The sequence below is a fragment of the Doryrhamphus excisus genome, chromosome 6, assembly GCF_030265055.1.
Source record: "Doryrhamphus excisus isolate RoL2022-K1 chromosome 6, RoL_Dexc_1.0, whole genome shotgun sequence".
Lineage (NCBI taxonomy): Eukaryota > Metazoa > Chordata > Actinopteri > Syngnathiformes > Syngnathidae > Doryrhamphus > Doryrhamphus excisus.
The window spans coordinates 20,431,462-20,458,874 of NC_080471.1; the positions used below are offsets into that span (position 1 = coordinate 20,431,462).

A 27,413-nucleotide genomic window follows, 5' to 3' on the forward strand; every position below is an offset into this window, starting at 1 on the left:
TTTTATCAACATAATTCCAGTTGAAAATATACGATTTGATTTTTAATTTTTAATGAATAAAACTAATCTACAATTATTTCAATGTTAGTAATCGACACGTATTAATATATCGTACTTTTTTTACTCATACGTCAAATAAACTATAGGGAGTGAAAACAGTTATGTAAAACTATGTAAAAGTGTGCAAAACATATTAGCCCACATACTGTAACTGGAAAAAACTACATTTTCTCAGCACCTCACACAGTGAAGGCCCCCTCGGTGGGGCGGTAGCAAAGCAGTTGTAGTCTTTTCTGGAAACGTTGGCATGGAGATGAACGTTAGCAAAAACTACAACACCCACGCGGCACTGCAACACACAGTGACTACACTCTGCTGCTTATCCGGGGGATGTCACACTGCTGCTATTTTCTCCTCTCCAGTTCCTCTCGCTTTCAGCGTACATTTGGAGTTGAGAGAAAGGGAGATTAAAGACACAAAACAAGCCGAAATGGCAGAGCTTGGTACGGGGAGCCTATCGTTGTGGGATCCTACTGTTAATTATCAGGAACACGAACTGAATGAGCGACTCAAGCGGCTTTACCCGGCCGTGAACGAAGAAGAGACCCCTTTACCTCGTTCCTGGAGCCCCAAGGATAAATACAGCTACATCGGGCTGTCACAGAACAACCTGAGGGTCCATTACAAAGGTTAGAGAATCCGGCCTAGGATGAAGTATTTGTGGTGGTAGCGTTCCTCTAACCTGACAAGAGTACCATAGCTCATATTTGTCACTAAAGTCTGCAATTGTGTTGACTGTCTGTAATAGCTGCCTTTCTGGTCTTAACCTTGCTTTGCTTACAAATTAGCAGACATTAGAGAACTCCCTCACCCTCGACAAGTCGCCCCATAACACTGACAATACCCATTCAGTAACACGGCTTGTTGTTACAAAACATTGTATTTGAGGCACTGTGTAGTTTTAAGTCAACAATAGTGATTCACATCGAGATGTTGTGCTACTATTTTGTCAGCTAGCTAAGCTATAACTTATGCAAGCATGCTAGTTAGCTTGGTAGCTAACTATCATTTACTAACCTGTTTTTACTTGAGACTAAAAAAAAACTAGCAAACATTACATCGGGGAGTGTAGGACGACGGGACAAACAGGCCACAAGATGGATTCGAACCTTACGTGTTAACCTTTAACACGACAGCACTGAGTAGAAGGCACAATTTTTTTACGAACAAGCACTGAAAATCAATGTATTTATTACTGGTTTCAATTACTGCGTGTTAGTTATTTAACCAACGATATTAGTCTAGTTTTCGCAGTGAGCACAACAGTGCGATGCCTCTTAACAAACAGGCAGTCAGCTCGTTTTCAGCAGCTGCTGCCAAGGTTGGAGGCCTCTGCGCATACATAAGGCCAAATGCACCGATCCTCTGGCCCATCTGATCGTCGTCCTTCGCCTAACAAGATAAACAAATTGTTTAATCAGTTCCGCACGCCGATGAGTAAATTGTCTGTTATGTAATTGTATAAAGATATCACGGCATCAATTCTGTCAAGCCTGGCTGGGATTCTGGCATTCTTTTCTGTTACTTTTTCTCTTTAGGTCAACACATGAGATTTAGCTCATGTTGTCATCACTTCAACCTATCATGGTAGGACACCAGTTTTACCCATTTAAGGCACATTCCTGGTAAATGTTTATTTATGAATAGCAGCTAATATGTGTTGAAAAACACAGACATATCATGCATTACAATGTACTATTATTATTATATAACCAATACTTCTGATTGTTTTATTGTTGCATTCAATTCAATGGAGACCACGTTAATCAAAACATGCCATGTCATGGTTGGTTCTTAATGTGACAGAAAAGTGTTCAGGGAGAACACATTAATAGGCCACTTCTATTTGCTCTAGCTCTTTCACTCTTGTGGTTTGAATGCTATTTTGACCAAAGTGCCAATTTTCTCTGTTTTAAGACAGAGACCGGTGTAGATAGAACTTTGAACTTTGTATCCAACAAAGCTAATCTATTAGATTTCCATGACAAATACTATATTGCTCGATAATTCATTTGTGTTAGAATTATTTTTCAAATTCGAAGCCAAATAGCATGCAATATCACTGGAGACATTCTTTTTATACAGAACACTGAGTCAAATAAGAATCTGTCAGAATACAATCCATTTATCCTAAATGTATAGTTTAAAAAGAGAAAAATCAGACAACATAAAGATGTAAATAAAACAAAACTATAAAGTGTAATCTACTTCTAAATTTTCCAAAAAAAAATCGGAATTTTTTCCTCATTTATTTAAAATGCTGCCTGTCTCACAAAGGCTTGGATGACTTTGGAAACCGTACTTGGTAGGGGTGTCCCCAATCCAATGTGTTTCATTTGCTAGTTCATCTATTTTCAAGGGCTTCAAATTTGGGCAATGTGACTGACTTGTAATTTTTTTTTTTTTTAATTTATACTTAGAAGTCAATGAACAGCCAATGAACACCACCAAATACTGAGTTTCTAGGGCCCTATGATTTCTGAGTTAACTAAATCTCTGAATTGTCCAGTAAATTTACTGTTAAATGCGGAAATTGAAAATGAGAATGAAACTACCATGTCATCATGCGGAGAAGGACTGTCATCACAAACATTAAACCTGCCCCCTCATGGACTGAACATGTTGAAATAACGACCTAAAACACTGTCAAAATTTGTCGGGAACTCCTCTTAGGAGCGTGAATGGAAGCTAGCGGGGTTAGCATAGTTTAGCAGAGCATGCTAGTGCGGCTGTGTGTGCGCGCGACTTTAATGTAAGGAACGTTTTACAACAGGGGTCTCAAACTCAATTTCCTGGGGGCCACTGGAGCTAGGGTCTGGGCGAGGCTGGGCCGCATCAGGTTTTCCAAAAAAACAAAAAAAACGCATTTATTAAAAATAGAAAAATGAATAAAATTTACTTTGGTTCCGATTTTCTACAAGAAAAGCTCTGATAAAACATTCCACTGTTCTCAAATATCTTCATTTTTATTTTTATACACAAAATAAGATCAAGAATAAAGAAAATCAATCAATCAGTAATAAATAAATATAATAATAATAATAAATCAGCAAATAATAAAAACTTAAGAAACCACATATAGTTGGTGGGTAGACAAATTGTTTTTTTCAGATTAAAATGATAAAATTATTAGAGCCCTGTAGACATGACAAAACACGACTATGGTCACATTTATACTCTTTTTATTTACAACATATTGCGCAACTGCAGGGTCTTGAGACACATGCTAACTCGCAAACTAGAGAGCTAGCGACCTAAACGGTAGCCTCCAAGTTATTTCCTTTAAACTTAAAAAGCCAAAAACTTACCACTTCCACACGGATAGGGAGGATAACTTTTCACAGTTATTTAACCTTTAACATGAACATTAATCAAACGTAATAATTTTTTCTGGGTACATGATACCATACAGCATCCATATCAAACTTGCGCGGGCCGCACTAACATTAAACTTTCATATCAAGGCGGGGGCCTCAAACTAGTGTCCTGCAGCCCACATTTGGCCCGCGGGCCGCATGTTTGAGACCCCTGTTTTACAAGATGAGAGGCAGGTTTATTCTTGCACCGAGCTCGTCTTAACCGTGAAAAGACATTCTAAACACAGCCTTCAAAATAAGAGCACTCTTTGCCACATCTCATCTCATTGTATTGACAAAATAAGGGTGGTGTCATACATTTTTTTTACATTAATAATGCATATGGAATTGCATTGGTGACTACATCTTCCTTAATCGCAAGCATAGCATTTTTAGCAATGTGTGTGCAGAGGCTGAAATCCCAGAAAAGTCAACCAAACTGCATCCATTTCTAATTTATTGGGGAAAATTGGCCAGTGATGTACTGCATCAGTAAATATTCAATAAATTATTTTTGCATTTAATTCATTGACATTTTAATCACTAAATCACACACTATATGATGGTAAGATAAATTTAAGATGGGGAAAAACAGAATAAAAAAAAATTATAACAGGAGAAAATGTAAACCAAAAAAAAATCTAATGTAATTTTGGGGGGGAAAATAATCTATTCATATCATCATGTCAACATTACTGAATGTGTTTTCCGAGTCCCTTATTTTTGTATTTCAGTTTATTTGAACTTGAATAGAGTCTGAACATGTACACATCCTTTAGATTTTAACATGCTTATTGTGTGAGGAGTCACACATAAATGCATATGGCACGAGTCCAGTTAAAAACCACATGAGTAAATAACACTTATTTTTAGAATAAACCGTGTAAGTTCCACAGCCACTCTACTAAACAGCCTTTGCCACACTCCTTAGGTGAAGTAGGTCACAGTTTGACAATGCTGACAGAAAAATAGCAAATGCAAAGATCTGACACTAATGTTGAGGTTACCAAAGAGCAATGAGCATCCTCCAAACTGGCCAGTCCTTAAAACAAAGTACCACGGATAGAAGACAAAGCTTTTTGTTCAGTTATACAAGAACCTAATTACTCCTCAAAACAACCCCAACAGTCGACATTCCCGCTGCACTGCACTGTCTTGTAGGACACATTGAACTAGATCATGAATCATGAAAATCACAAAGAGGGACAAAAGACTGTACTGTACAACATTTTTCCAAGGTGCACGCTATAAATAAGGTAACCTATGTTATGCTGGAGGAACATAAATATTCTTGGTAAGGGAACTACTTTTAGAAACGTTTGGAAACAAGCAAAATTATGACTCCATCATTATGTATTAGAGTCCTCAAAACCTGAATATGGTGCATCTATCACACAATATCCCAATCTGTATTAATTACCTCGGTACAAGGTGCATTATTAAAAAAAAAAAAAACCCTTAAACTGTATTATGGAAAGCAGGAAGTGAACAAATGTAACAGTTACTGATGGAGGGGTAGGATTTAATAAGCTTTGCTTCTTCCTACTCCTTTTGGACATGTGGAACTGTGAACTGATTATGTGATGCATTCAATTGTAATCTGATGCATGTTCAAATGAAATTAAACCATTACCATTATGTATTAGCATTGTGTTGCATTATGTGTTATGGGTTTTGGGGCTGAAACCTGCTAAGGACATTCCTGGTATATTTTTTTTATTAAAAAAAAATGTGGAAGTGAATTATATATATTTTTTTTTATAAAAAAAAAATATATAATTCACTTCCACATTGTGTCAGGTTAGTAAATAGGCGCATCCAGGCGGGAGCGTATCATCTGGTGAAAACAATGTAATACATACTGTAATACATACGTACTGTGGCACTCTTCTGCTTTCCAAGGCTTGTCTCGACTGACGATAAAGTAGAATTACATACAGAGACATCATCATTTTCAAAAAGTAGTAGTTCTCGTCGACATGGCAACAACCCCATCCATCTATTTTCTATGCCACTCAACCTCATTAGGGTCGCGGGGGTATGCTGGAGCCTATCCCAGCTGACTTGGGACGAATACCTAACATGCATGTATTTGGAATGTGAATCATGTGATTAGCCGCACGGCTTATATACTGTATACATATTCTTCAAACATTTCCCCCACCATCAAATTAGGGGAGTAGCGAATAACCATATTCGTTGGATTATTTCATAGTCTTTCTATTGATTTAATGTGTAAAAGGTGGCAGTTATCATATTATAACTGGCTATGAGTGATCACAAAACAGTCATTGTTTGACTTGGCAATGCAGTTTATGTTGGTGTTTGTCAGAAATTGACCCCCACCAAGGTTTGTTTTCAGGAGATGAGCTAAAAATAGATGTTCCTGCACCTCATTCAACTGGCCAGTCGAAACACAAGCATACGTGTATGCAGATAGTGGCATTATTACTGTAATAATCATATAAGAGCGACTCCCGGCAATACAGAAAACATGTAAAGGTACACTGACCTTTGATCGCCGGCTACGTCAACGCTATCTAGCTATACATGTGGATTCATATAATGGAACTACAATGACCCGTTACGTACCCGTCAATCTCAGATGCACGAGCGCACTTTAGAAGCTGAATGGCCGTTACACAACACACTGCTGAATGGTGGTAGCCACTTTCTGCCATGACCTGGGGGGTTGCATAAGCAGCAATCTGAAAAAGAAATCACAAATCGTAATGGTTTGTGTTTGAGCGTAATTGCCCTACATATTAAACATTAGTCTTATGACCTTAATGTTCAGAATTCAGTGTTTAAAATGTATTGTTTTCACACAAACCAACTGTTTAGATTTTATGCTGTTCTTCGGTTTGAAAAGATACCTGATTGATTTCAATTCAAATCCCATTTAGTACTTTTAATACATTTTTCCAATTTGGTCAAGACGGTCTCTTGCTAGCTTGATCGTGAGTGAGAAAGCTAACAAGCTAGCAAGTTAACCCGTTTGCCTCAAATTGTTCATTCATTCATTTTCTACCGCTTATCCTCACGAGGGTCGCGGTCGCTGGAGCCTATCCCAGCTGTCTTCAGGCAAGAGGTGGGGTACACCCTGGACTGGTCGCCAGCCAATCACAGGGCACATTTAAACAAACAACCATTCAGACTCACATTCATACCTATGGACAATTCAGAGTCGGCAATTAACCTAGCATGTTTTTGGAATGTGGGAGGAAACCCACGGGGAGAACGAGGGTGGAATCGAACTCAGGCGAACTGTGCGCTAACCACTCAACCACTGTGCAGCCTGCCTCAAATTGATTTAATCTAAACTTCATTCATTCATTTTCTACCGCTTTTCCTCACGAGGGTCGCGGGGCATGCTGGAGCCTATCCCAGCTGTCTTCAGGCGAGAGGCGGGGTACACCCTGGACTGGTCGACAGGCAATCACAGGGCACATTTAAACAAACAACCATTCACACTCACATTCATACCTATGGACAATTCAGAGTCGGCAATTAACCTAGCATGTTTTTGGAATGTGGGAGGAAACCGGAGTACCCGGAGAAAACCCACGGGGAGAACGAGGGTGGAATCAAACTTAGGTCTCGTAGCTGTTTGGCCTGCGTGCTAACCACTCTTACGCTGTGCAGCCTGCCTCAAATTGATTTAATCTAAACGTAAAAAGCCAAAATGTACCACTTCCCCACGGAATGGGAGAAGAACCTTTTTTCATTCTAACATGTCATGGCTGACTTAATGTCTTAACTCATTCAATATCAAAAACTTATTCAGTCCTTTTTAATAATCTGAACTCTCACAGGATACACAAAATTCTCTGTTTTGATACATTTGTGTTGATGCTATTTTTTTATATATAAAAAGAAATTACCTGGCCTTTTTTCATAAAAATTTTATTGAAGTTGTCAACCTTTTTCTCACCTATGCTGCACACACTTAGCACCATATCGACTGAAGACCAAAAAAGCACCATGTAATCATAAAAATATCAAAACTAAATATATCTGATGGAGCTCCAAGTGGTGCATTATTATGTATTAATTTCTGAATAAATGCAATATAGTGAGGGAGATATATAATACAACTGTGACTGTTTCTTGCTTCTTTCTTGTTTTCTTGCTCAGTAATATTAAAACATCTCATGACACAACAGATGTCCAAACCTTAGCGTCGTGTCACTGTATACCATATCAATTTCTTTTTTGTACTTCACTTGTAGGCCACGGGAAAAACCACAAGGATGCCGCATCAGTACGAGCCACACATCCAATCCCTGCTGCCTGTGGGATCTACTATTTTGAAGTCAAAATTGTCAGTAAAGGTCGAGATGGGTAAGCAAATACCTTTTTATGTACCTTTTTAGTGCATATTCCCTACTAGTCGCATTAACAGATATTAACAAATATTGCGTTATTACATATTATGCAACAATAAATATTTATGGTTTTGACTTAAATGAAAAAGGTTGTTTGTGCAGTTATATTATTTCATTGTAATTTTCTTAACATTTATGCTAAAATCTCATCATATTGAGTCATCTCATGAGTTAATAGCTAATGTTAGTCGCTAAACTTTGTCAAATCGCTATTATTAGCTGACTACAAACATAACTAATGTACATGCAAGTGTTTTAGATGCGGTGTGAATTGCTGTGTAGAAACAGGAAGAGGCCGGGCTATAATTAGAAAGTTCTCACCTCCTTTACAGTACCTATCCAAGGTAGCACCTTTTTAATTAAAAATACCTTTTCTTGCTGATACTGTCCCAGAGCTTCAAATAGGAATATTTTCAGCACACACAGTGAAAATTTACAGGTCCAAAACGTTGATGGTTTATCATACTATATATTTACATGTTTATATAGAAATGCACCCATTGCATTGATGATTAACATGTTTTGCATCCTTTTGCAATGCAGCTACATGGGAATCGGCTTGTCTGCTCAGGGAGTCAACATGAACAGACTGCCTGGTGAGTAACAAGTGACTGATATTTGAAAATTGTGTTTGGTAGTTATACTTTGTTGGTTGTAAAATTGCTTCTGTTTTACACCATTGAAAAGTCTGTTTTTCCGCATTGTGTTTGAAAATTGTCATGAGACCTTGTGAGATAAAAATGAGAATTTCTCGCTTGGAGAAAAGCTGTCTCACAATAACAGGACATCCACAAGCTAATCAGACTTTGACGTTTGGCATCACTACTACGAATGATAATAAGCGTATTATTGGATCCACACCTTCCAATGCAGACCGTAGTCCACATTAGACGTTACCGATAAGCTGAAGAAAACCGCTAAATGCTAAACCTACTTACCATTGAGAGATGTCTTGAAGTAACCTCTTTTCTTGAGAAACTTTGGACTGTCCAGTATCTTCTTCCAGATCAGATTCGGGATCCAACAGATATGACTGTATGTTAAAAGCCAACATGAAAAAAAATCGCTTTATTTATTATCAACTCCTACACCGTTAGCGACACAAACTGGAAGTGTTTCTATGCACGTGGGAGTGTGACCAACCACAGCGGAGTGGTCGAAAACAGACCGTTTTCACGAGAACCACGAAATCCAAATAAATACAGATGAATAGGTGCAGGTTCTGGAAGATCTATAAAGCTTTGTGTGCTGGTTATAATGTGTAGCTGCTCTATAGTCCACAAGTCTATACAAATTGCTAAAAAATTAGCATAATAGGTCCCCTAACATGTAGTTGTTAGCACTTGGGCGGTTGTATTCACGTTCGTTACCGTTGGCTGCGCAACAATTTCATACCAACCCATACATAGAAGCAATCTTTGTTGATAGTTTAGCGACATGCTCACTATATTTAGCGAGTAGGAGTGCACACCATTCATTTATTGTATAACTAAATACAAGCGGTCAACAAAGTACCCCCCCCCCCCCCTCCCATGGAGCTCCATCGCCAACTGTACAGTTTTTCGGTGCAATGCCGGTATGAAAGCTGCACAAACCCTTCCATAATTAAACCCAACCAGAGCTTGGGCACACTCCTCTGTCGCCTGGCAGCACCTCGACTTTCTGGCGAAACACACATGGGTGTTAAAGGTGTGGCCTACGGGCCGTCTTGTATCTATTCAACACTTGTCCTTAAACATAAATATGTGTCTAGGAAATATAAAACCTAGATGAATACAATTGCTAGTAATTATACCTTGTATTTGTAAGGTTTGAGCAGGAACATTCTCTGCTTGACACACTTGGAGGAAAATGCATCCTGAGAACAACATCATTATTTTCCGTACAAAAAGCTCACTCAATTGATTCTTCAGTAATGTTGTGATTGTGACGATTAAACGCTCCAGATAAACAGCGAGACTCAATGGGACCAATCATTTGTGCTGCTATTGTAATTGTCAGAGATAACTGTCTTAATGTTTGCTTACATGAGCAGTGCCTGAGATGCTGGGCAATCACAATACAGTCAAAATGGAGGACGGCAATAAAGTAAAATGCAGTTAATCATCTGCAGATTGTGATGTTGGATTGATTTGCAGATCCCGACCATATGCTACTTAGGTCTCAATAAGTGGATGTGTCTGGATAAAGCAGTATAATTACAGAAAGTTGAATGAAATAGAAATAGTCATTACCTCTGGGTAAAGATTTTACTTTTTCCAACAACACAGTGATGAAATTAAAGAACAAAGATAACAATTAAAGAGCAAAGATAACAGTCCAATACCCCTTGCTGAGCGAGGAGCGCAGCTTTCCAGGAGAACCACATTCAGTATTATACACAGAGCACCAGTATATACAGCATTGTTGTATGTTGTCCTTGAACCTAAATAAAACTAAATTCATGTTGTTTGGTAACAGCAGAAAGGACACACACCAGCAAATACAAATAGACGGTGTAGACATTGAAAGGGTGAAATAAAATACATTTCTGGGGATCACAATAGATGAAAATATTAGCTGGAAACCTCATATTACAAATATACAACTTAAGTGGCCAGAAATATTTCAGTATTGAACAAAGTAAAAATTTGTTCTCAATCAGAAATCACTCCACACTCTTTATTGCTCTCTGGTTCTACCATATCTTACTTATTGTTTGGAAATATGGGCAATTAACTATAAAAGCAATCTTCACTTGCTAAATGTACTGCAAAAAAGGTCAGTAAGGTTAATTCATAATGCTGCCTACAGAGAACATACTAACTCCTTATTTCTAAAATCACACATACTTAAACTTGCTGATATAGTTCATCTTTAAACAGCTAAAATAATGCATAAGGCTAAAAATAACCAATTAGCTAAAAATGTCATCCAATACTTCTCTACAAGAGAGGAGAAATATGATCTCAGGGAAGAAGTACATTTGAAACACTTATATGCTAGGACTACGTTAAAAAGCCATAGCATTTCAGTATGTGGAATCAAACTATGGAATGGATTGAGTAAGACCCTCAAACAATGCACAACGATGAGCCAATTCAAGAAACAATACAAGCAGTTGATGTTTGCTAAATACAAGGATGAAGAGTCTTGAACCAGTCATGATGTGCTATATATATCACTATATTGACACTTACTATGGTACCCATTATGTCATTGGATGCTCATATCACCTTGTACTTTGGTACGTTGTGCATTATTAAAAAAAAACAACAAAAAACCTTAAACTGTATTATGGAAAGCAGGAAGTGAACAAATGTAACAGTTACTGATTGTAAAAGTACCAGATGGAGGGGTAGGATTTAATAAGCTTTGCTTCTTCCTACTCCTTTTGGACATGTGGAACTGTGAACTGATTATGTGATGCATTCAATTGTAATTTGATGCATGTTGAAATGAAATAAAACCATTACCATTACCATATATCGTCATAAAATAAATTCCAATATTGTTTAAACTATAAACTCTAAGTGCAATTCTCCTGTCTATGATACACAGTACTGCATGTTAAAACCGCCTGGAAAAGTGAGAGACTGTGGCGAAAAAAAAAAAAGCACCGTCTGCTAAATGCTTTCAAACTTTATTTAACAAGCTTACATACACACAACAGTATCTCAATGACAGATTTGCACACATACAAAGACATCTAAGAAGCTAAGCACACAGGATGAAGAGACACGGCCATATAGTAGCTGAGAGGCTACATTACATCACAACCTCTGCTGCAACCATGTCACATTACCGAGCTTCCAGCCCCGTCTGGGGCCATTTGACCTGCTTATTGACCAGCTAAGATCTGTTTGTCGGTCGAGGTTTGTAGAATGCAGTGGACACAAGGGGGGCAGCCGGTTCATCTGACTCTTGATGCATATGCACACAAAGATGGTTCTTGATTACAATGTGTCATTGGGTGGAACGGCATGGAACAGTGTCGCACACATGAATGTTGTTTTCTGACCCTGTCCAAACATTTAGTCATTAAAATATTTTTGGTTGCTAGGATTCCAATGGACAGTAGCCCTGCTAGACAGATACTACCGATTGCTTTAAGTCTGAATGAGTACTGTTTGTGTTTGGCTGTTTACATGTGAGACAAATTCAGTTCTGGATCCACAAACAGTACTTTTCTATCGCTTGTACTTCTCCTTGATGTTCCCATATGTACATATGCCAGCAAGAGAGGTGCCGCCTGCATCTTTGCACGTGCTTCCCTTAATATAGTACAGTGTTCTCTACTGGTGACCTCTGTGTCTGATCCCGCTGTGGGAGACCTGCCCATTTCATTAGCATGTTGGAGCAGTGAGCCCGGCTTTAGAGGCAATATCCCTGTCAGCAGATTAATCTAATACCTCACCATACAGAGACCACGCCCACATGACACAAACGCATACAAAGTGATGCAAAATGACTGGTATTAAGAAATAAGAATATACTTTATATTTATTGCAGTACATTTAGCGAGTGACAATTGCTTTTATAGTTATTAGCCCATATTTCTACACAATAAGTAAGATATGGTAGAATCAGAGAGCTGGGTCAGGGCTGCACGGCGGACGAGTGGTTAGCGTGCAGACCTCACAGCGAGGAGACCAGGGTTCAATTCCGCTCTTTTTGCATGTTCTGCATGTTCTCCCCGTGTGGGTTTGTGTGGGTTTTCTCCAGGTGCTCCGGTTTCCTCCCACATTCCAAAAACATGCTAGGTTAATTGGCTACTCCAAATTGTCCATAGGTATGAATGTGAGTGTGAATGGTCGTTTGTCTATATGTGCCCTGTGATTGGCTGGCCACCAGTCCAGGGTGTACTCCGCCTCTCACCCAAAAACAGCAAGACAGCTGGGATAGGCTCCAGCACCCGCGACCCTTGTGAGGAAAAGCGGTACAAAATTAATGAATGAATATTTCATTTTGTCAAATTAAATCCAGTAAAAAGCCGAAAGAAACTTGCTTGCGACCGTTACTAGGCTTTCCTGTCGATTTGTTAGTCTGAAAATCTCCCCAGACATGGAATTTAAACTTTAATTTCCTCCATGTCATATTGTATGCAGTGATCTATTTTCCCTGCAGGCCCATGCTAGCCTCCTAGCAAGCAGCTTGCCTGGCTGCAGCTTCTGCCGGTGTCGGGTCTGGCCCAGCCTTCTGCTGGCCTGGCTGATACTGAAAGTGGTGTTGGGCCTGGCTTAGACTAGAGTTGACCTGGCAGCTGCTGCTGCTAGTAGTGTTGAGCCTGGAGTTGGCATGATTGCTGTTTGTGCCGGGACTGTCTTAGCCTGGAGCTGGCCTGGCTACTGCTGTGTGTGTGTTTCAGCATATATAGAACCATAATTATCTTTTATTTGCCAAGTATGTCCAACATGTAAGGAATTTGTTGCTGTTTGTGGTTGTCACATTTGTTCACTTCCTGCTTTCCATAATATAGTTTTAAGGTTTTTTTTTAAATAATGCACCTCGTACCGAAGTAGGAGGTGATATGAGCATCCAATGACATAATGGGTACCATAGTAAGTGTCAATATAGTGATATATATAGCACATCATGACTGGTTCAAGACTCTTCATCCTTGTATTTAGCAAACATCAACTGCTTGTATTGTTTCTTGAATTGGCTCATCGTTGTGCATTGTTTGAGGGTCTTACTCAATCCATTCCATAGTTTGATTCCACATACTGAAATGCTATGGCTTTTTAACGTAGTCCTAGCATATAAGTGTTTCAAATGTACTTCTTCCCTGAGATCATATTTCTCCTCTCTTGTAGAGAAGTATTGGATGACATTTTTAGCTAATTGGTTATTTTTAGCCTTATGCATTATTTTAGCTGTTTGAAGATGAACTATATCAGCAAGTTGAAGTATTTGTGATTTTAGAAATAAGGAGTTAGTATGTTCTCTGTAGGCGGCATTATGAATTATCTTTACTGACCTTCTTTGCAGTACATTTAGCAAGTGAAGATTGCTTTTATAGTTATTAGCCCATATTTCCACACAATAAGTAAGATATGGTAGAACCAGAGAGCTGGGTCAGGGCTGCACGGCGGGACGAGTGGTTAGCGTGCAGACCTCACAGCGAGGAGACCAGGGTTCAATTCCGCTCTTTTTGCATGTTCTGCATGTTCTCCCCGTGTGGGTTTGTGTGGGTTTTCTCCGGGTACTCCGGTTTCCTCCCACATTCCAAAAACATGCTAGGTTAATCGGCGACTCCAAATTGTCCATGGGTATGAATGTGAGTGTGAATGGTTGTTTGCCTATATGTGACATTTTATCTTATAAAATGTAGAAACTATCAAAAAAAGTTCAATATAGGAAAATACGGGCTGCACGGCGGGACGAGTGGTTAGCGCGCAGACTTCACAGGTAGGAGACCCGAGTTCAATCCCACCCTCGGCCATCTCTGTGTGGAGTTTGCATATTCTCTGGGTACTCCGGTTTCCTCCCACATTCCAAAAACATGCTAGGTTAATCGGCGACTCCAAATTGTCCATAGGTATGAATGTGAGTGTGAATGGTTGTTTGTCTATATGTGCCCTGTGATTGGCTGGCGACCAGTCCAGGGTGTACCCCGCCTCTCAGCCGAAGACAGCTGGGATAGGCTCCAGCACCCCCGCGACCCTCATAAGGAAAAGCGATAGAAGTATAAATACAAAATTTTAAATTTTGATATATTTTATGACCGTAGACCACTGTTTACTGAAATCTCAATTACAACATTTTGATTTAAATTCTCTAATTTATGTCCTTTTTGACATTTTTTGTGCAAAATAATAGCAAAGTTTCATGGTGAGGATACTATTTCATAAAAAAATATTTCCATGTACACTGATGACCTCAGCCAGCGTCGTGCACTGCATCACAACCACAGAAAGCTTGTGGATTTTCATGCGATAACCCTTCCTTGAAGGATATTTGTGTTTAAATGAACAGCCAACGATTCAAGTGAAAGTTGTGGCAATTTGAATTGACAACAGCATTTTTTTTTCCCACAAGATTTGAAAGTACAAAGTAAAAGCTAATCCTAATCCTTGCCCTATTTTAGGATGGGACAAGCACTCATATGGTTACCATGGAGATGACGGCCATTCCTTCTGCTCCTCTGGGACTGGCCAACCATATGGACCAACCTTCACCACGGGTGACGTGATTGGCTGTTGCGTCAACCTCATCAACAACACATGCTTCTACACCAAAAATGGCATCAGTTTAGGTCGGTGGAGGTGCATGAACATGAATTACAATATAATATTATGACGTCCTGATTTATTTTTGAAAACTTCTTAGAATCGTCATGCATATTCACTGAAATGTCTTTTTTTGCTTCAAAGGTGTGGCTTTCACAGACCTCCCGGTAAGTATCAGCATTTCCGATATGCCTGCCACACAACTATGATATTTATTGGCATATTTGATATACAATGGATCCCTGCACATTTCTGTTTCAGCATCCACTGCGTTTGTTTTTACAACAAAACAATTATAATATAATTATACTAATGCTAAATAGTAACTCAAGACTCATAGACAAACCTTTTACAAGTTGTTTGATATTCTTTACTCAGGTAAGTCCATGTTTCATTAGCTTTTTAGCAAACATCTTTTGTTTACTATGTTCCTATGAAAATATCTATGTGAGAAATTCACATTAAAATGATTTTTTTTTTAATTATATCATTATCCACGGGGACGTTTAGACATTTCATCCAAAAGAACTCGAGTTAGCACCCATGCTACTCACTTGAGAACGAGGAATCTGAACCGGTATCGTTCAAATTCAAAAGATGCTCAACCCTATTTGCATGTATCAACGGTCTATTTAAATCAAGGTAAATGATAGCACACGTTTCTTTGGTTTTCTTTAATAGTAGCAGAACATTTGAAACCCGCTTTGGTTCAAGTGGGGTCGCGTTCAAATACACCAAGTTATTTCACTTGAATTCATGATTTGAGTGTATTATTTGGGGGATTTTCCAAGCATACTTAAAAGCAGCGTAGTGTTGGAGTTGGAGATATAATATGGTGTTGGTTTTCACTCGCATAAAATAATTTAAATGCATATAAAAACCTTTTTTGGAGACATGACTGTTCCCAAAGGCACGATGTTGCAGCGAAACGGCACACAGATGCCATCTTCCTGTTCTTTTTACAACGTAAAAGAGTTATTAAATAAGTTTTTTTTTTATAAGTTTTACGTTATTTCTTTTAGGATATTGATTCGGTAAGCGTACATTTTGGTTACAGTCGAATCTGTTATTATATCTTATCACATTCATACATACGGTTTATAATCTGTATAATCTGCAATAGCCATATTATAGTCATTTATATCCCTGTATATATCCACACTGTATCATAGTCATAGCCTGTTATAGTTTGTACATATATATGTCCATTTACAGCTCTATTCTATTTCTACATTTACTTACTAATAAGGTATTTATAAATTTGCACTTCTGGTTGGATGCTAAGTGCATTTTGTTGCCCTGTACCAGTGACATGAGCAATAACAATAAAGTTGAATCTAATCTAATCTAATCTAATCTAATCTTGTAGAACATATTAATGACAATAACCAAGTTTCCACTGTATTGTACATTGTATATTTCTTTTGATGAAACTTAAACAACCTTCTGATTGTTCTACCAGCCCAACTTGTACCCCACCGTGGGGCTTCAAACACCGGGTGAGATTGTAGATGCAAACTTTGGACAGCAGCCATTTGTCTTTGACATTGAGGACTACATGAGTGAATGGCGAGCGAAGATCCATGGTATGATCGCTCGCTTTCCCATCGGAGAAAGGCTGGGTGACTGGCAAGCTGTCCTGCAAAAGTAAGTTTACGTTCTATAAATATCAAGTCAGAGTTCGTTTAATATACGTATTTAGCCATGGGTCCATTCATCCAAGTTCCATTCAAAAGTGATTTTTTTTTCTCCAGTATGGTATCCAGTTACCTAGTCCACCATGGATACTATGCCACTGCTACAACCTTTGCAAGAGCAACAGAGACGATGATACAAGAAGACCAGACATCTATAAAGAACAGACAGAGTATGTGAATGAAGCACACTTAAATTCATTTCTTTGGCACTACTAACTGTGTAGTGTAGTGGTCTACATTTACACTTAAAGGGGACCTATTATGCTCATTCTTGACCCTTTTTATTAGGGGTGTGTATTGGCAACAATCTGGCGATATTACGATACTAGGCTCACAATACGATATATAATGATACCGTTAACAAGGCGATATTTTTGTTGTTTTTCTTGTAGTTAAAGATAATTTCCTGGAAAAACTGAATTACACCAGCAATATATGCACTTACTAAACACATTTTTATTCCATTAGAACAGTATGTTATGCTGTATCACAAACTTGTAAGTGTAGCATAATTAAAAAAAAAAAAAACATAAAAACCATTCATTCATTTTCTACCGCTTTTTCCTCACGAGGGTCGCGGGGGGTGCTGGAGCCTATCCCAGCTGTCTTTGGGCGAGAGGCGGGGTACACCCTGGACTGGTCGCCAGCCAATCACAGGGCACATATAGACAAACAACCATTCACACTCACATTCATACCTATGGACAATTTGGAGTCACCAATTAACCTAGCATGTTTTTGGAATGTGGGAGGAAACCGGAGTACCCGGAGAACACCCACGCATGCACGGGGAGAACATGCAAACTCCACACAGAGATGGCCGAGGGAGGAATTGAACATAAAAACCAAATAAATTAAATTATGTGTCAAGATCCTGCTCAAATGTTCACATTCTATTAGCTGTGAAAAAATGCAGAGTATACAGTCCCTGACTTATCCACCATCAGAACAGTATTTTTGTGGAACAAAGTAACTAACATCAGTAAAAAGTCCTTTTAGGATGCTTGAAAGAACCATTATTTAACAAAATAGTGATATCAATTTGAAAAACAAAGTACCCGCAATATCACAGTACTACTTTTGTAGTATACAAAAGGACCTTGGCATTGCTCGCTAGCGGCAGGTCCTCATGGTGTTTCGCATAGTGGACTCGCAGTTTTTTCGTGTTTCCCGAATAAAGTATTCGGGAACACGCCACATTTTCCAAACGGCATGGGTTTTGTCCATTTCTGCACACCCTACTTTGTGTAGAAATCCAAAATATGTCCACACTTCAGTACCTTGTACGCCGCAGGGGCCGCTGTTATGTGCTGGCATTCTGCCATGTTGAACTGTGTTTATGTGTGAGGACGTTTCATTCGTCAATCTCGTTCAACGTTCTTGCCTAATTGACTACGTAAGTGCTGCCACCTAACTATCGGGGGTTTAAATTAAAATCAGAAATGAACCTTTGCCGTGTCTGCACTTGAATAAATACCATATACAGTCTATGATAAATGCCTAAAAATATCCATATCATACTTTTTAATATATACAGTATCATGGAACGAAGTATCGCGATATATCGCCAAAATTATATTTTCTTACACCCCTACTTTGTATTGAGTTGTGGACTCCAATAGAGAAGCTACAGACAATAACCCGCACTGAAAACGTTCTATTAGAAATAACATCAAGTTATGTTTTGCCCAACAGGAATACAGAAACTGGTGCTGGAAGGACGTGTGGGCGAAGCCATCGACGCCACACAGCAACTTTATCCTGGCCTGTTAGAACACAACCCAAACCTTCTATTTATGTTGAAGTAAGTTTAAAGCAACACAACTACAGATGAATGAAATGCTATCAGTGTTACCACTGGCACGGATAATAATATAATATACTGTACATATTGTTATACATATACAGACATGGACAAAAATAATCAAAACTATTATTAAATGTTCTGTCTTGTAGGTGTCGTCAGTTTGTGGAAATGGTGAACGGTACAGACAGCGAGGTCCGCTGCTTGACCATCCGCTCTCCCAAGTCCCAGAGCAGTTACCCTGGCTCACCCAATCTTAGCCCTCGTCAGGGAGCTGGAAATTCACACTCACACACTGGAGGTACGCCTGCTTGTATAAACCTTAGAAGCATGCAGCTGCATCCCAATACATGTGTAATATTGTGTAAAAGGGATTTGATTTCAGTTTCAGTTTAATTCTGACCAATATGCACATTTAAGGCTCTGGTTGTTTTTGTTTTGATTGGTACAGTATTGTACTATTCATTCATTTTCTACTGCTTATCCTCACGAGGGTCGCGGGCAGTGCTGGAGCCTATCCCAGCTGTTTTCGGAAGAGAGGCGCGGTACACCCGGGACTGGTCGCCAGCCAATCAATCACAGGGCACATATAGACAAACAACCATTCACACTCACATTCATACCTATGGACAATTTGGAGTCGCCAATTAACCTAGCATGTTTTTGGAATGTGGGAGGAAACCGGAGTACCCGGAGAATATGTAAACTCCACACAGAGATGGCCGAGGGTGGGATTGAACTCGGGTCTCCTACCTGTGAGGTCATTGCGCTAACCACTCTACCGCCATGCAGCCCGTATTTTACTATATTGAACTTTTTTTGATAGTTTCTACATTTTATAATATAAAGTCGTCCATATTGTGGTTAAAATTTTGCAGCTTAACTCTATCATGGTTTAAATAATGATGCTGTTTCATGGTTAAATACATATGCATATGAAAAAAATGCACATTTAAGCACATTTGTGTATGTTTTGGGCCTCTATCAAGCATTAATTAGTGAATACGCCGTTAAGAAGACTATTCCAATTTTGAATGGGGTATTCCACATTGGTGTAATGGTAATGGTTTTATTTCATTTAAACATGCATCAGATTACAATTGAATGCATCACATAATCAGTTCACAGTTCCACATGTCCAAAAAGAGTAGGAAGAGTAGTAAATCCTACCCCTCCGTCTGGTACTTATACAATCAGTAACTGTTACATTTGTTCACTTCCTGCTTTCCTAATATAGTTTAAAAAAAATGTATTTGTATTTTTTTTATTTTTTGTCACGTACCAAAGTAAGACAAAAGTAATTGTTAGTTGTGTGTTTTTTTTTCCCATTACCCCTGAACATTTCCCAGGTTACATTCTTGGAATGTATGAAATCATATAGAAACATTCTGTTTTTAAAATATACAGTTTTTGAATCATATCTTAATACGTATATTTTGGTGGAAAAATCGCCTACCACAAAGAGATTTACATCCCTTCCACAAAATGGAATTAAAATTCACAATAGAGAGACTCCTGGTGTTTTTAGCTATATTTTTGTGAGAGTAAGCATTCTGTGAAAAAGCTGTAAGTTAATATACTTTTTTTTTAAATTGTGGATTCTGATTTTCTTTCATGTCTTTTGTACTTTTTTTGCCAGCATGGCTGTGGAAAGTGCCTTAAGTTTGTATTTTATTATTATTGTTAAACCAACCACAAAGTGAATGAATCCATTTGTTTTTCTCTGTACCAAGGTGTAGACAGCCCAACCTGCAGTAATGGGGTGACTCCCACCAAAAAATCCAAGAGCCACAGCAGCGTTATTAGCAGCATCGTCAAATACCCCAGCACGTCCTCCTCAGCCTCCTCGTCCACCTCCTCCTCACCTTCATCCATCAACTACTCAGAATCTAATTCCTCCGACTCCACCAAGAGCCAGCCACACAGCGCCAATAGCAACCAAGAAACCAGGTAGGGTAGATGCCAAGTAAAAAAAAGTCAAAAAGTGTTTTTTTTGCAAAGATTACAATCCTTCTGTGGCCTGTTTATGCATGTGTAGTGACAGTGAGATGGAAATAGAAGCAGAACACTACACCAATGGAGTTGTTGAGGTGCCGTCTGCTCGGATCATGAATGGCACATATAAACACGAAGAGATCCTTCAGCCAGATGACAACAGCATTGGCAATGGTGTCACAGGTACGCAAATCCATGCAGATATGCGGTATGCTTAAAATAATTGGCACGTTTTTTTCATTTGTTCATTTGCATGTTTATCATCCGACAAGATTCTTGCTTAATATATGCATTTGTGTTTTCACATGCGTGTCTGGGCGCCAGAGGAGGAGGGTTATAGAAATAGTAGACAACTTTGCGGAGGGAACCAGGCGGCCACAGAGAGGATGATACAGTTTGGACGGGAGCTGCAGGCACTAAACGAAAAGCTGTGTCGCGATTACGGCAAGAACACAACACACAAGAAAATGTTGCAGGTATGCACTCGCACACAAGCACACACCTCTGCTTCCACAAACTACATTACTACACTACGTTACTATACTACTACTTGTATTGGTGTATTCAATTCATTCATTCACAATGGGTGCTGGAGCCTATCCCAGCTGTCTTCCGGCAAGAGGAAGATCACAGCACATATAGACAAACAACCATTCACACTCACATTCATACCTATGGACAATTTGGAGTCGCCAATTAACCTAGCATGTTTTTGGAATGTGGGAGGAAACCGTAGAAAACCCACGCATGCACAGGGAGAACATGCAAACTCCACACAGAGATAACCGATGGTGGAATTGAACTCGGGTCTCCTAGCTGTGAGGCCTGCGTGCTAACCACTTGTCTACCGTGCAGCTGTATTCAATTCATTCGTTCATTTTCTACCGCTTTTTCCTCACAAGGGTCGCGGGGGTGCTGGAGCCTATCCCAGCTGTCTTCGGGCGAGAGGTGGGGTACACCCTGGCCAGCCAATCACAGGGCACATATAGACAAACAACCATTCACACTCACATTCATACCTATGGACAATTTGGAGTCACCAATTAACCTAGCATGTTTTTGGAATGTGGGAGGAAACCGGAGAAAACCCACGCATGCACAGGGAGAACATGCAAACTCCACACAGAGATAACCGATGGTGGAATTGAACTCAGGTCTCCTAGCTGTGAGGCCTGCGTGCTAACCACTTGTCCACCGTGCAGTTGTATTCAATTCACACTGCAATGTTGGTAATGAAGACACTGCAATGTTATTGAGGTTGTGTGTGTGTCTGTGCAGGACGCATTCAGTCTGCTAGCGTACTCGGATCCGTGGAACTGCCCTGTGGGCCAGCAGTTAGACCCCACACAGAGAGAGTCACTCTGCTCCGCACTCAACAGCGCCATACTGGGTAAAGAAAAGCACTCGCTGATTATGAATGTGTTGTGTACAATCAAAACGATGTGTGTGTGTGTGTGTGTGTGCTAAGTGGCGGTACTGGAAGAAATAAGCCCAAAATAGTGTTGGCCTATTTATGTTACTTTTATTATTACATCTAAATGAGAAAACCATTAGAAAGTACTGTAATAAGGACAATTGGAAGAAGAAAAAAAAACATCAGTAGTTAAAAAAGCTTTTCAGAAATGCAGAAATAATGAGAATAAGAAATCGATGTCCCAATACCGAAAGAGATCATTTGTCCCCAGACCATCGATTATATAACACTGGAAGAAAGCCCCTGTCGTGGAAATCATCATTATACAACATGTGTACATAGTACAGTCATTGGTGATGAATTTTGACTTAGATCCATTCTGCCTTTTGTGTTTTATCTTGTTCAGAGTCCCAAAATCTGCCCAAGCAGCCTCCTCTGGTGTTAGCGCTGGGTCAGGCTACCGAGTGTGTACAGCTTATGGCTCGGGTTCGATCTGGTTCCTGCTCCTTTGCCAGAGTAGACAACTTTTTGCTCTAGCCCTTGTGTTGGTAAGTATGTACTAGAAAGAACAGAAATCATTGGAAAGAAAAATTCATCAAAATACTGTATATATTGGTACTTGCTGATACTTTTAATATCCATACATTTAATATTCCATTTATTTGATCCAGCAAGTCCTGAGGTGTTTTTTTTTTTTTTTACCAGTAACTCTGGTGTGTTTTCTGTGGTGTCATGGTGTGGACATTTGTAGCCACGTATACATGGACCCAAATATTCCAGTTGTATTCGGTTTATTTGCTCAAACGGAAAGAATCTAACCTTTGTATACACCTCATTCCGAAAGAAAAATGCCAATCCGAATGAATATATAATCGGATTCACAGGGGTGGAATATTCCTTTCACCAATCCGATTGAAGTAGCTTGTAACCACTCAAACGGAAAGTTGTCAAAAAGTTGTTCTTCTTCGTGGTGTTTTTCTTCTTCTGTTGTTTATTGGCGGTTGACAAGCAGTCCAGTTTTATTTAAAAAAAAAAAAAAAAAGAAAATATATATCTAAATAAAACATGTCCCGGGTTTAATTGTAAAATATTAGCAAGATTGAATTTTATCATTTCCTGTTTACATTTATCGCGAGTGCGTTCTTTCAGCGCATGCTCGGATATGACGTAACACGCAGCTCGAGACGTTCTTTCAGTGTTAAAAATGGAGGCGAGCAGTCCGCACTGGACTGCTGCGAAAAGTTTTTGTTTTTGATACAAACTAAATTATTTCACGGCTGAACGGACGAAAAACTCGCAACACGGAGTTATTCCAACAAGTGGAAGAAAAATTCGAGGAAACCGGTATCACGTGATGTTGATGTTTACGCTTTACTGCGCATGCCCTATTGACTATTGTGTTTATTATAGCGGCGCATGTAAACAAGAGATTGGAATATTTCTTTCCATGTATACCATTGTTTACGGATAGAGGGAAAACTCGTCATATAAACTCATATTCATAATAATAACCCTAAACATACTCCAAGAGTAACTTGAGAATGGAATAATGGAATGGAATAATTTCCAATGACCCCATCAGTAGCCTGATCTGAAGTCAGCAAGTCACCTTTCATTGTGAAATAAATGTTATATCAAATTGCTACTCTTGAAACCAATGTTTGTGTCTCCACAGGTTTATATTACGTTGCACTGAAAGAGGGCAAGTCCAGCAGGTAGTTGTCAAAGCGACGGAGAAGAAAGCATGCGTGTGATTGGTGTGTTTGGTTGACTATCAGAAGCGGAGCCAGTGGCCCAGACAAAAAGAGCAGAGAGTAGAAAAGAAAGCTTCCTTTTTAATTTAGTATTATCAAATAAATGTGTGACACTATTTAAAGAATATTAATTCAATTTTCTGTTTATCTAGACATTTTATTTCTTTTTTTTTGTCAGTTTGTTGTGCTCATTTCCACATTTCCGACAAACATTTAGTCATGATCTCCCCTTTTTTTTGTTTTTTTCATGGGTGGATTTTGGCTCCTAAATAAATATTTCACTTTTGATGTTCACCATATCCTGCATCACGATGTTCACAGCTAGTTACCATGGTGATTATCACACCTGTAGGTCACCCTTAATAAGATACAAGTCCCTGAAATATACACTTGGAAGTGTATCCATGTTATTTTCACAATTTAAATCAGAAGCAGAGTACAGCACAATGCTAGCCCGTTGTGGTCAACGCCTTTGTTTCTTTCAGAAATAAGCTACATTCGCTACTCATTTATGCAAATCGACATTGTTACTTACAGTAAATCCTTTTAATAATATATTGCTTCTCTGTATTCTTCACCTGCATCCAGTCTATTCTATTGTATTTACCATTCTATGTAAGGTAAATACAAACTATAGGGATTCATGTGTGAGACTACTACAAAGGGGATAATTCATATCAATATATAATGTCATAATTAGCCCTAAACTTGTAATTCTCTTACATAACTGGATGATTTAGAAGATAATTTGTTCATCTGTAAGCAAGTTTCCATCTGAATTGTACAAGTGGTCCTCGAGTTACGTTCAGGTTCTGTTGCTGGACCGAGATATAAGTCATGTTTTGGTGCAAATCAGATCTTGTACCTTCAGGACCTACATATTTTTGGACTCGCTTCAGAGATAAAAATTATAACTGCGCTGGTTATCTAATGTATGCAAGATATTTAATGATATTGTTTTACATCAAAATCGCTTCTGTTTATACAATAGATGTAAGCATTTGATAATAATATTTATATTTTGAACATATTGAAGTTGCACTTGGGCTGCACGGTGGACGAGTGGTTGGCATGCAGACCTCACATCTGAGTTCAATTCCAACAAATCCTGTTGTTTTTAGGTTTTTAAGGTCACTTAAAATTCCCAAATTTCCAAGTTCACTGTTGTTTCCGTCTTGTTTTCAGTGAGCTAGTTGCAGTTGGGCTGCACGGTGGACGAGTGGTTGGCATGCAGACCTCACACCTGAGTTCAATTCCAACAAATCCTGTTGTTTTTAGGTTTTTAAGGTCACTTAAAATTCCCAAATTTCCAAGTTCACTGTAGTTTGTCTTGTTTTCAGTGAGCTAGTTGCAGTTGGGCTGCACGGTGGTCGAGTGGTTGGCATGCAGACCTCACACCTAAGTTCAATTCCAACTAATCCTGTTGTTGTTAGGTTTTTAAGGTCACTCGAAATTCCCAAATTTCCAAGTTCTGTCTTGTTTTCCACGAGCTAGTTGTTTGTTGGGCTGCACGGCGGTCCAGTGGTTAGCGCGCAGACCTCACAGCTAGGAGACCTGAGTTCAATTCCACCCTCGGCCATCTCTGTGTGGAGTTTGCATGTTTCCCACATTCCAAAAACATGCTAGGTTAATTAGCGACTCCAAATTGTCCATAGGTATGAATGTGAGTGTGAATGGTTGTTTGTCTATATGTGCCCTGTGATTGGCTGGCGACCAGTCCAGGGTGTACCCCGCCTCTCACCCGAAGACAGCTGGGATAGGCTCCAGCACCCCCCGCGACCATCGTGAGGATAAGCGGTAGAAAATGAATGAATGAATGTCTTTTTTCAGTTACACACAATAACAGCTTTCTAGATCTTCCAGAATCTGTACCTTTTTATTTTATTTTTTTTAAAGCCCACATACTACCACTAAAACAAGTGATTACTGTCGCTTGCATAACATTTTAACATGCTTAACGATACGATCTTCATCCTTAATGTTGGTCGTGATAGTCGAACATTTATTACCTTTTAAAAAATTTATGGGAGCGCATAAGTTACCAGGCAACAACGTAACCCAAGGACCACCTGTACTTTTTTTTATGCTATGCTTCCCCCCCACATCGATTTGTTATTGTACTCAGTGTTGTGTGTGATCATCAAACAAATTAGCATATTAGTCAATGACAAAGCTAATAACCGGTTGGGCCACTCTTAGCAGCAACAACTGCAATCAAATATTTGCTATAACTTGCAGTGAGTCTCCAAAAATACTGTGGAGGAATTTTGGCCTATTCATCTTTGCAGAATTGTTGTAATTCAGCCACATTGGAGGCTTTTCCAATGACTTTTTCATCCTGGCAAATGACACATGGATCCACGTCCACTCATGTAATAAGTCAACAACTTGACTCTCTTCTCACAAACTGTTCAGTTTCATTGTTACACAAAACCTTCCATTTCATCCCTGAAGGAAGCGAGCTCCTTGCCGTTGTTTGAGTCCGGATCTGCTTTGAATCCTTGCATATAGACCACGACCACTGGTCTGATAGTGACTGATCGGAGTCCAAAGTTCCAAAGCCTCACAGCCATTTTTCCTGAAGAGGCTGCAGAATTGTGGCGTGAGGCATCGCGTAAAAAGCAGTGCAAAACTGACTCCTATTTGTGATTTTGATTTCATATTTTACGTTTTAGCACAATAAAGGATTTTTTTTTTAAGTTAAGCGTCTACTTAGCATGATCTATTAAAAAAGTTAAACATTATAATGGGGGGAGGGAGGGGGGGTATGTACCGGAAATGTGTTCAAATAAAGAAATATTGTATTCTGTTTTGACAGAATTATTTTTTATTAAAATACATCCATGAGCATATGACTGATGACTTTTTGTGTTTTATTTTTTTTGTACAAATTATTTGAATGCATCATTTTGATCTGAAAAGTTATTATTGTCCTTGTTAGTTAAGTTAGTTCAATGAATATTCTCAGTATTTATGGTCATCATGTCCTATCCAGGTTGGACGCTAGATGGCAGCACTCGGCTATTAAAAGCCATCACTTTGATTGGCATCAGTTGACCTGGCAGACAATGTAGTAAACTCCAAGATGATTGGACCAAATAAGCAAACACAGCAATGACTAGAGATGTATGATGCTAATCTCTTAATTATTATAATTGTGCACCTGATGGCTTTGACATCTCGCACCATCACTTAACTAGCGGTCAAAGCTAAACTAACCCATATCGACTCACAATTCCCTGCTTTTATTTCACATTTCCGAAATGAAATAACATATTTGAGAGTTTTGGTCTCCGATATTATTAAATCGTCCACTGCCACTGGAGTTACTGATGCTCTAAAGCAGGGGTCTCAAACTCAATTTACCTGGGGGCCACTGGAACTAGGGTCTGGGCAAGGCTGGACCGCATCAGGTTTTCCAAAAAAAAAAACGTATTTATTAAAAACAGAAAAATATACAAACTTTTTCAGTGCTTTGGTTCCGATTTTCTACAAGAAAAGCTCTGATAAAACATTCCACTGTTCTCAAATATCTTAATTTTTATTTTTCTGCACAAAAGATGAAAAATAAATGAACAAATCAAGAATAAAGAAAATCAATCAATCAGTAATAAATAAGTAAATATAATAATAATAATAAAATGGCAAATAATAAAAACTTAATACATAGTTGGTGGGTAGACAAATTATTTTTCATATTAAAATGAACAAAGCATTATTAGAGCCCTGTAGAC

The 27,413-nt window shown here is 38.9% G+C and overlaps 1 protein-coding gene across 1 annotated transcript; it reads left to right on the top strand.

Moving 5' to 3' along the window:
- The first annotated feature begins 339 nt into the window (after nucleotides 1-339).
- Nucleotides 340-26,429, top strand: ranbp10 (RAN binding protein 10). The gene is made up of 15 exons (XM_058075465.1): nucleotides 340-689; nucleotides 7,649-7,760; nucleotides 8,348-8,400; nucleotides 14,874-15,041; nucleotides 15,160-15,182; nucleotides 16,478-16,662; nucleotides 16,770-16,882; nucleotides 18,408-18,516; nucleotides 18,669-18,817; nucleotides 20,250-20,466; nucleotides 20,555-20,694; nucleotides 20,836-20,987; nucleotides 21,790-21,901; nucleotides 22,332-22,473; nucleotides 23,601-26,429. The coding sequence occupies exons 1-14, from the start codon at nucleotides 491-493 to the stop codon at nucleotides 22,460-22,462; spliced, it is 1,863 nt and encodes a 620-aa protein (XP_057931448.1). The 5' UTR covers nucleotides 340-490; the 3' UTR covers nucleotides 22,463-22,473; nucleotides 23,601-26,429.
- The last annotated feature ends 984 nt before the right edge of the window (nucleotides 26,430-27,413 follow it).

Excerpts from the sequence above, each read along its gene's own strand:
- ranbp10 (XM_058075465.1), top strand. The coding sequence starts at position 491 with ATGGCAGAGCTTGGTACGGGGAGCCTATCGTTGTGGGATCCTACTGTT. Across the intron at positions 16,663-16,769 it reads TGGCAAGCTGTCCTGCAAAA|TATGGTATCCAGTTACCTAG; the intron begins GTAAGTTTACGT and ends TTTTTTCTCCAG. Across the intron at positions 18,818-20,249 it reads TTCACACTCACACACTGGAG|GTGTAGACAGCCCAACCTGC; the intron begins GTACGCCTGCTT and ends CTCTGTACCAAG.